Source organism: Pundamilia nyererei, unplaced genomic scaffold (genome assembly GCF_000239375.1).
Source record: "Pundamilia nyererei isolate P.nyererei 1_Seehausen unplaced genomic scaffold, PunNye1.0 scaffold00055, whole genome shotgun sequence".
NCBI classification, from domain to species: Eukaryota; Metazoa; Chordata; class Actinopteri; order Cichliformes; family Cichlidae; genus Pundamilia; species Pundamilia nyererei.
This window is the reverse complement of record NW_005187456.1, coordinates 2,798,428-2,808,743: the sequence shown is the minus strand read 5'-3', so window position 1 is coordinate 2,808,743 and position 10,316 is coordinate 2,798,428. Positions and strand designations below refer to the sequence as shown.

General features: G+C 43.7%; 1 protein-coding gene across 3 annotated transcripts in view; it reads right to left on the bottom strand.

Moving 5' to 3' along the window:
• rev1 (REV1 DNA directed polymerase) overlaps positions 1–10,142 on the bottom strand; it is an 11,980-nt gene extending 1,838 nt beyond the window's left edge. Inside the window, exons 1-19 of one of the 3 annotated variants that reach the window (XM_005733885.1) lie at positions 9,833–10,142; positions 7,977–8,558; positions 7,118–7,192; positions 6,440–6,572; positions 5,577–5,745; positions 5,026–5,481; positions 3,667–4,523; positions 3,162–3,260; positions 2,944–3,060; positions 2,730–2,856; positions 2,524–2,652; positions 2,277–2,431; positions 2,072–2,191; positions 1,757–1,977; positions 1,476–1,648; positions 1,121–1,350; positions 851–1,041; positions 500–766; positions 78–177 (exon numbers count right to left, since the gene is read on the bottom strand). In XM_005733885.1, the coding sequence (XP_005733942.1) occupies positions 78–177; positions 500–766; positions 851–1,041; positions 1,121–1,350; positions 1,476–1,648; positions 1,757–1,977; positions 2,072–2,191; positions 2,277–2,431; positions 2,524–2,652; positions 2,730–2,856; positions 2,944–3,060; positions 3,162–3,260; positions 3,667–4,523; positions 5,026–5,481; positions 5,577–5,745; positions 6,440–6,572; positions 7,118–7,183 (3,610 nt within the window). In that variant the 5' untranslated portion in view covers positions 7,184–7,192; positions 7,977–8,558; positions 9,833–10,142. The remainder of the gene's footprint in view (positions 1–77; positions 178–499; positions 767–850; positions 1,042–1,120; positions 1,351–1,475; positions 1,649–1,756; positions 1,978–2,071; positions 2,192–2,276; positions 2,432–2,523; positions 2,653–2,729; positions 2,857–2,943; positions 3,061–3,161; positions 3,261–3,666; positions 4,524–5,025; positions 5,482–5,576; positions 5,746–6,439; positions 6,573–7,117; positions 7,193–7,976; positions 8,559–9,832) is intronic. The other 2 variants (XM_005733887.1, XM_005733886.1) reach the window with 2 other exon arrangements.
• Between the last annotated feature and the right edge of the window lie 174 nt (positions 10,143–10,316).

The following is a 10,316-nucleotide window of genomic DNA, read 5'->3' as shown; positions in this document are numbered from 1 at the left end:
AAAAAAAAAAAAAAAAAAGTAAAAACAACCAATCAAAAAGAAAAGCACTCCTTCAGGAAATTCATCTGCTGACTTACACATTTTCACCTGAGGGTGGATACCGGTTGCGCGGCTGTAGGCAGCCTTCAGCTCCTCCTGTAATTCTTTGGGAAGGGCAGCAAACACATCTGGATCGACCTGCAGTCAGACAGATGGGAAGCTCACTTACTACCAACAATGAAACCAGCTTTTGTTTTCTTTAACTTGTGGGACCATCTGCTTCAGTCACAACTCATGTGTTCATGGCACATTTCCAGTAGAGAAAAGCGCTTTGTGCTGTTTAAAGGCTCCAATATGCAAAATTGCTACAAGCCAGCAAGGCACTACATGTTTCTGTGGAATGGAGTACAACAGAAACTACAGTTTCCAATTTTTCCTGATTTTCTCTCTACTTTAGACTGTAAAATTAAACCACCGGCAAACCATCACCAAAAAAAAAAAAAATCTATAGCATACACACCTGTGAGAAGTTGGGCAGTTCCAGTACAATTCCTGGACTTTCTGGCTGGTTTGGAATCTGCAGGACCAACGTTCCTACAGGTGGATAATTCAGTGCAGGTACGGTTGCAAGGGGAGGACGAGGGGGAGAGGCTGGATGAGAAATGAGAGGGGAAAGCTGCAGAACAGGGGAATGGCAGTTATTTGGCCTCCCATCTCTCCTGGTCCACGACTGCTCCACTTGTTCTCTCAGCTCTGCAGGCAGGGCCTCCAACACAGAACGATCCACCTTGGACAAAATTAGGAGACAGTTAGAGGCATGTTACTGTTTAGGTTTTGTTTTACCAGTCAGACATTTCACTCCAGTCCTGACCTGTGAAGGGGAGGGGACTTCGATACTGAAGTTGAGACGTGTCCGAGAATGCTTTGGAGTTTGTCTGCACGCTGGTTGTTCCTTGCTTGTTCCGGGTACTGGCTCAGCAGGTGACAAAGGATATGGCGCGGAGTTTGCTGTTGGGACTGTTGTAGAGGAAGTAGTCTTCTCCTGAAGCGCGTCTGCAGCATCTGTAATAATATTACAAGACGTAAGTGATTTTTACAGACAGCAATGAAGACAAGCGGAACCAAAAAACACCGAACGCGCCTCGGTTATTAGATCTGGCACTCGATGCCTGGCCTAACAGCATCTCTTTGATGGAGCGTCCTCGCAGGCCTCGGCAGTCCTGTGTTGCAGACTGATGTCCCTCAAGAAGCTGAACCTGAATGCCAACTCCTCTCAAGTCTTGCACCTCTACCTTCATGGCGTGGAACAGCTTGATGACTGCAGCAGCGATTAGCTGACCACTGTCAGTGGACTGAGCGAGCATCACGGTCCTGATGAAAAGGGAGACAGATAAAGATAAGCTTACAAAGAAACAGTGGTGAGGATAAACAACAGAGGAGAAAATATGAAGATTTAGTTGTAACACACAAGGACAGAATAACGATCTCTTTCTTACTTGGCTAAATGATCACATATGCCATGGCCACCGTATTTAGCAGGTTCAAGTGGCGCTCCAATTTTGCGAACCATGACTTTCAGAGTGACTCTTCGACCCCGCAGACTTGCTTCTTGTAAACGTTTTTGCACTTCCATGGACAAATTAGTGAGGAAACACTCCGTCTCATCAACCTGGTAAATGATACATAAGAGGATTAGAAGGGGAAAAAAAAAAAAAAAAAGCTGGCATGTTGAAGTAGAACACATGACACAGAAGGGAGGACAAATAGCAGGTCTAACCCGAGTAAAGCGGATGTTGTAGTTCATCTCAGCAGAGACAGATTTCCTTTCCTTTTCATAGCGGACTGGCCGGTCGTCTAGACCCCTACAGAAGCGGAACAGAGTCTGTCCAGTACGGGGTCCAAACTTCTTTTGCAGCTTAGACAGAGAAACTTGTTGGAGGTCACCACAGGACCGCACACCCATGAGGGCCAGCTTTCTCCCCATAACAGGCCCAACACCTTGAAAAAGTAGCATCACCATCATTTGACTGAATATTTTACCACACAGAATTGATATCAGTGGATTGTCCAGAAGGTGGTGCTGCACACCTACCAGGCAAGCTTGTCACCGGGAGGTCCCTGATAAAATCGTCCACTTCTTCAGACTTTAGGAAATACTGGCCGTCAGGTTTGGCCTTACGAGTCGCCAGCCGAGCCAAAAGGATGTTGGACCCTGAAGAGACCAGATTAGTCAGACTTTGTAAAATGCAGCGGCCGCCTTGATCTATTTTACAGTACGAACTAGGCAAACAAATTACCCATGCCCACTGAAGCACAGCATCCCGTTTTCTCCTTGATGTCTGCTCTGACCGCTTTGGCTAGATCTTCAGGGCTGGCGCCCACTTCAGCTAGCAGTGCAGAGCCATCTATCAACACTTCATCGCAGCTGAGGGCCTCGATGTCATGGGTATAACTGAAAAGAGTAAAATCATGAATAAGTTATGCATATTAAGAATTAAGGGAGAACATAATTAGTGTGAGTAAAAGATAGCGCTGTTTTTCTACCTGGCCAGAGTCTCATACATATTGAGGGCCACCTCTTTATAGGCCTCAAAATCATATGGGACAGACTGCAGTGCGGGGCACAGCTGTTTTGCTTTCCCAAAAAACATGCCGTTTCTTACGCCCGCTTGCCTGTGGAAGAAAGAATATATGTTCATATTCTTATTGTTACGAAACTAAGGCAGACCTGATCTGTTTTTATAGGTTACCTGGCCTCATAACTGCAGGATGCAATCTCTGCCATTGAGAGAGCAACAGCATCCTGCTCTACTCCATTGGTACGAGAGTCAGGGCTTTCTTGTGAAGGAGTTGTGTGTATCTCATCCTCTGCGCTCTCTGAAAGGTGAACAGAGAGTGGACGCTTAGTTACAGAAGGGCTGGACATGTAAAAGCCTGTGAAAGCCACTGTTATGACAATCTCACCAGCTTGTGGATGTGTGTATTTTTTCTGGTAGTATTCCATCTCCAGCTGAGGGTTAGCTCCTGGTCTCACAGGCCCTCTGCCCTGTCCACGATTACTGGTCACAGCTACAGGCTTACCTGGAAGAACCAATTTTAAACACGAGCAGCGAGTGTGTTACATCCATATTTTTTTTTAAATTTACTGATAGCACATTTAAACAGACAAAAACGTGGCTTGCCTTTAAGATCTGGTCGATTTCGAATCCCCACAGACACAAAGAAACAGTCCATGTCCACATGGAGGATACAAGATTTAACACTGACTTGGGCTGATGAACCTGACACATAACAAATACATACAAATATTGTCAATGGGCAGTTTTTCAGATTTAAATAAAATATTAATGCACAATTGTGGTGCATGTATGCAGTGCCTCAATGATGTCGACGGCCTACCAATTAAAGGTATTCACTGCTATACTCAATATATACCAGGTTTTCTAGCATACAAGCATATAAGTCATACAACTGCAAAAAAAATGGTAATTGTAGAATTATAAATCATAATATACTGCTAAGCTTTTTTTCCCCTTTATAGGGGATCTAGACCTTGACTGACATACAACCAAGGTCCCCAGCTGGAGCAGGCAAGGGCACATCTTTTATCCCTGGTCCAAAGTCTTTAGGCAACATAAAGAAAAGAAGCCCTCAGAAATGTACAGAAAACAAACACAGCAACCCTACCTTTCCTACCTTTAGTGTCTATAGATCGCTGGGCCGCAGATTTCCTCAAACGCTCTTTCCCAGGAAGGCTGGCGCCCCCTGCTCCTTTTCGTTTGCTGTGCAGTTCATTGACGTACTCAGAAAAGCCACTCCTCCACGTGGAGATCTGGTGCAAACGTGAGTGAGAGTAGAACTCGGAGATCAAACTGCCCGTATGTTCTAGCAGCTGTGCTGAAGACTTGGATGATGATGACGATGACTCGTCCATGGGAGGTTCAGATTTGAATGTTACATTATTTGTGCTGAGGGAGGCAGAGTCAGATGTAAAGGCGTTGTGGTGACTTCCGTTTAGTCGAACTGGAGAATGTGAAAGAGAGCGAGATGCAGGAGAAAGAGTCTTTTCAGAAATCATATCGACCTGAAGGGGTGCTTGAAGCTGCTTTGGGAAGAGGTGGCTTTCAGTGGCTTTTATAGCCTCTTGATAGGTTGGTGGTGGAGGCTTAAGTCTTTTCTCATTGGCTCTTTGTGAGCTGGATTGCTGCACGAGGACAAGGGACTGGTCAGATTGCTTTGGAGGGCTTTGGGGAAACTCGTAGGGGTCAGGCTTGGCCTGGAACTGTACAGAAGGACTTTGAGGTTTATCTGGTGAACTCCTAACCCTGCATTTGGACAGGCTGTTGATCAAAAATGGTTGATTTGTAACAGGGGACAGGTCCTCTGAATTTAAGGCACCATTAACAATGTGAGTGTGTCCATTGGTCAAGGGGGCATCCTTCACATCTGAGGCCCCAGCGAGATGAGGTTCTTCTTTGCTACACTCTTGGATTTCATTCATTTTCGAATGGCTCACATCCACTGAGGTCTGCAAGTTTCTATTTCTGTGATAAAAAGGACATGAAGAGTTTTTAATCAATGACATTTAAAAAAAAACTTCAAGCTCTTTAAAGATTTCTGTTCAAAACCTTAAAATGTAAAGTTAGTTTTAAAAAAAAAATCTACAGAACTTACTGAGCTATTACCTAAAGTGGACCTATTTTTCACATTTTCAGATCCTTATTTGTGTTACTTGAGTCTACCAGAGTTGCTTGATTCTCAATTCAAATGAAACCTCATTTATCTTACACGATTTGAAATTAGTTGTGCTAACACATCTCCCTTTAAGCCAACTTCATTCTGAAAAAGACTATCTGAACATCGAATGTGTGCACAACAGGAGCCTTGTGTCAAACATATTATAAAGGATAGGCCACCTCTATGACATCAGAGTGGTCTGAAAGGAGAACAAATGTCTGAAATATAGTGTTTTGATGCTAAATAATGAACAAGGAAAAATGCATAAGAGGTCCACTTTAAGTGTAACTACTTACTTTACATACTCACGTTTTTAATTCTGCTTCCTGTGGGGAAGCAGACTGCGGAGACTTGTGTGGGTGCTTTGTGGAGTTTGGATTAAGCAGCAGGTGTGTGTGCAAAGGGCTTCTGTGGCTGGGATCTGTAATGAGGTGGCCGGATGCAGAGTGACTCGGTTCGGGGTTAACAAAGCGAGCTGGAGAGCTGTGCTGAATGGACTCAGGTTGAGGTCGGGATTGGCTGGGGATGTGGACGGGGATGGGGGTGCTCTGAGCGCTGCATAAAGACTTCTTATGATTGAGAACAGGGGGTTTAATTTTGCATTGCGGCAGATTTAGTTTTAGATGGGTACTTGATTGAAGCACCCCATGGCTCGGTCCAGGAATCTCTGAGGTCTGACGAAGAGTCATGCCAGGGAAGAGCGGGCCTTTGTGTTTGCCATACAGCTGGTACTGTAGATATGGCAGGAGGTGCCCAGCTTTGATACTGTTTTAAACAAATGACAAGATAAACAAGGTTTTCAGCTAATACTGTACAACAAAATATGAAATATAAACATTATCAACTTGCAATGAACAGACCTGTCAGTGATCCACTCTGGCCTGATGACCTTCTCCCCTTTGAGCTCCTGAATTTTGCTGTTAGGCAAGTTAGTGGCGATGATGTGGGTGGTTTTGGAGCGTGAATAGTAGACATGAAACTGACCCCCATGCAGCATCATCAGTCTGCGTAGTTCATCTGCACTGGGATCTGCTCCCAAAAATATGAAAGTGTGGCAAAAATGACAATGTCAACTTACTAAAAGGCAAAAAACACCTTAGACAGCATCTTGATGTGCATCATGACAGCTGTCAGCTCATCAGGATACATCACTGTCATATTTCCCAGTGCCTCAAAAACCAGCAATTTTAACACAGCCATAGTCACTGTGTGGATAGAAACTCCCAAGCTACTGCACTTTGGCATCTTTTGCCTGTGAGATGAGTCTCCAGTGTGCTGCAGATGTCATCAGGTGATGAGCCTGATGTTTATTTCAGTTTTTCCAAGTTATTTTTTTCCCTTGATCATTTTTCATATGATGATTTTGAGCTACGAAGCTTTTATGAAAGCAAAATACAATACTACATCAAGCATACACTAACCTGTGATTTGATCACAGTGGAAAAACAGTACCTTGAGTTATAAAATCAAGACAGTCAAAAACTGATTTATGAAACTATAAATCAAACCAAAAAAAACCTAATAAATCAGTGTGAGAAAAATGCCAAAGAAGTCTGTACGTACTTTTTTAATTTATGAAAGAAAACAGCATTCAGAAGACTGTTTTCATCAGTTAATCCTCTGAGAGAGAAATCTGAGAGAATTTATGGTCTTCATGCTGGAGCAGCTGAAGAAATGAGGCAAACCAAATTTATAATCTGCATAAATATTTACAAAGCATTACCTGTGTATCCGTTGACATAAATAGCCACTCCGGTGAAGATGCTGGAGCACGCTCCTTCTTTTTGCTTTTCTCTGGGGGCGTCAAGTCTAAACTGCTCGTCCAGCTTAGAAACTTTGGCGGCCATGTAGCCGCCCTGCATGCAGTAATTAGAGCAGTTATAGAAACAAAAAGACAAACAGGAAACAATTAACAAACCAGATTTTTATGGTTTGCACATGACCAGCAAAAATAAGAAGATTTTAAAATATTTTATGTGATATCTATATACAGTCATAATATTGCACACAATATCTAAACATACACACACACACATATATATACACACACATACACTGGAGGTTTTCTCACTCAGTTATTCTGCACAGATACTAATATTATGATATATTGCTGTCTACTTGAGTTTTCATTATTGCCTTGCCTGTATATTGGACTGCTATATGGAGAGGTCACTCTTCTTATAAAGCATAAATGTGAATGCCAGTCTTAACCAATTAGACAACTAGTGATCTAAATCCAGCTCTTAGCTGTTATAATGAGTGTGTGGGAGGGCGATGGGGTGTTCCTAGTGTCCCCATTAATGCTGGAAGGCACACAATGCACAAACCATGTAATACCTTTTAACTGACTATCCTTACACACAGCTCCATTCCATACCGAGCTGAGTTAAATAAGACTCACCCTTTCGCCCCAACCATTGTCATCGCTGGCATTGGCTCTTTTCCTCATCCAACCATCTCGACTCATACTGAGTATCTGAAAGCAGAAGAGAGACAATTCCTCAGTACAAAGACAGAACAACTCAGAGATGCACAATCATAAATGCACACAATAAAACTGCTGACTTAATTTCACAGGTTATGGTTAAATCCAGGAGGACAAGAAAATCACCTTTGCGATGCATAACAGCTTTTTATCCAATCTGAAATGAACCTAAATGTCATAAATGCTGCTCAGATGGTGTGGCAGTTATTTTAAACACCAGGTGACAGTAAAGTCAGTCCTTCCTGAGTGATGTCTCTTGTTTACAAAACTTCCCCATGTGCAAACCAAATGGCAGGAACAATGCAACCAGTGATATTAACAACAGTTAAACGAATCAATGTTAAATGAGCTTAGATGCCATGGTACTGGCCGCACACTTTAAGGGAAAGCCGTCCGTGCCAAAGGACATGCCCGGGCAGATTCTCTGCGGTTGACAGGTAGGTCACAACGAGTCGCTATAGGTCACAGCATAGCCCCATGTGCCACTTTGTCACTTCTTCCATGTACGAGCTAGGTGGACGGCTAGCATTAGCCTAGCAACTCTAAGCGGTTTTAGCTGGTTAATAATGCATGTCGCTACGCCACTAAATGGTATTATAAATCAAGGATCAGGAACAGTTTGAGTGTTTTGCAGACTCTTGCTAACAATACTGGTAGAATTAGCAACCCAGCGTTAAACAGCGCTATAACACTATGCAACTTTAGTGTGGCGATAACCACGGCTGTAAACAAACCAACCTTCCTGAGTGATTGCTCGCAAAGAGAAGTGCTTTACCTTGTATCCTGTCAGACTTGGTTGTTAGCCACAGACTTCTCTCTGCAGATACTGCTCAGCTGAAACGTTGTGTGCCCACTGATTGGGTTAAACGAGGTAAGACCAAAGCAAAGCGAGATGAAAATCCTCTGACAGTCAGATCGAGTCCTCCGCCTCCCCGATTCTGTTATTCCGAGTACTCCTTTTGGTGAACCGAGGTCCCCTTTATTGTGTCATGCTGCCACGCCATGTCTCTTGAACATTTTCACTCACCCTCCCAGTCCCTTCGCTCTCCATTTCAACCGCCTGAATCCCTTTGCTTTCTTTTCTCTCTCTCAGCAAGCACCAATGAGCAAGGCAAAAGTAGTTCCGGTAGCAAAACTTTCAAAATAAAGGTTGTCGACTAGGCTGTTATGGTTTTCTGGAACAAGGGTGTGCAGAGCTGCCATGAGGTGTGATAGAGTCAAGATGGGGGTCGGATTACATTAGAGATCAGCTCTGAGCCCTTTCTTGTTTGTAATGATAACGACGGACAGGTCAAGCAGGAGTCTCCGTTTCCAGATGACATCATCTGTAGTGAGCCTGGACAAGTGGAGGTATGCTCTGCAGATGGAAAGTCAGTACAAACAAAACAGAATGCATGTCTGTGAATGAGAAGGAAACTGCTTTGTGGAAACACTAACAGTGAAGCTGCAAGAAGCAGGTGAAGTGAAGGTAGATGAGGTTAAATACCTGAGATCAACCATCCAAAGCAATGTACAGTGTACAAGGGAGGTAAAGAAAGAAGTGCAGGCGGTTTGGAATGGACAGAGAGAAGTGTCAAGAATAATTTTGAGATAAAGATAGCAACAAGAGTGAAAGGGAAGTTTTATGAGATGCTATGGTATATAGTTTGGAGATGGTGACACGAAAAAGACACGAGCTGAATACGCTAGATTTTCACTGGGACTGACCAGGATGGACACGACTAGAAAGGAGTACACCATAAGGACAGCTCAGGTTGAGCGATTTGGAGACAAATGCATGGCATGGCTTGGACATGTGCAGGGGAGGCACAGTGGATATACTGGACAAAGGATCTTGGACATGGAGCTGCCAGGCAGGAGGAGATGAGGAAGACAACAGACAAAGTTCTTGGAGAACATGGAGAGTGTTGTTGTGACAGAGGAGGATAGGGACAGGGTGAGATGGAGGCAGATGATCCACTGTGGCAACCCCTATATTGAGTGGCCAAAAGAGGTAGAACAAAAATAGACCACTATGGTAACATTTTGTGTAAGGGAGCAAAATTCTGTGGAATTTAATTGACCTATACCTCCAGTGTCATTTCTTATGGTGTGTATGATTACTCACATATATACTGCACTGCAGACATGAGCTTATTTTACAATATCCAGACTGTTAACACAGTAGTTTTATGTTATATTTTAAACTTGTGGAAAACGCACACTCATAAGCTAAGATAACCGTTCAGCATATTCAAACATGTGGACAGCATTTGATTTTCTATAGATTTTAAAAATGTATTTCTGTATGTATGCTATGTAGTGTAGAAAAAATACCAAATTATAATTAGTGCGCTTTCCTTAAAATCAAACACATTTCTATATATCTGTTGATTTAAACTGAAAAATTTGCCTAGCATAAACCGCTATTTTCAAAAACAAAATACGCCCAACTTCCGGTCGTCGTGTACCCTTTCAGGTAGCTTGACGCATCATCCCCGGCTTCTTGTTTTCAGCACTGTATACAGTATTTGCTTGAAGCTGCGATGCTGCCACTACGCGGACAGTCACGTACATGTCACCTGGATTGTCTATAACAGTACAGAAAGCTCTGTGCAGTTTTTAACCCACTGGCGGTGCTAGTTTACTCACTCGGGAGCCGAAAAACGAGTCGCCGTTGTGAAGCCGCTATTTTGTCGCGGCGACAGTCGGTTATTTCAGAGTGACGCTGCTCATTTGAACTCAGGAGGGTTTGTGTGCAAGGTGTCCGCTTTTCTGCGACACAACAGCGGTTGGCGGAGCAGTCTAGGGACACACACACATACACGGGGTTTTTTTCCGTGGTGTGCGTATACTGTCTGGCCCCCAGCACGGTTGTCCTCAGATGGCCGTTCATCTCATAGGCAACTGACGGCCGTGACGCAGAGGCACGTGCAGCACGAACGAGGACGTGAACACTCATCCGCGCGAACCTGCTCTCTATTTTTTAATGTAGTCTATAGTATTAAAAACAGCGCTAGCAAAAGCAAAGACGGGGTGGAGTTTCCTCCATCGCTAGCAAAATAAGTGAGTTGGACGCTGAGGAGCATAAAAAAACTAGTCTGGGCCCTGTCTCCTTTGCAGTACCTTGTTTGAT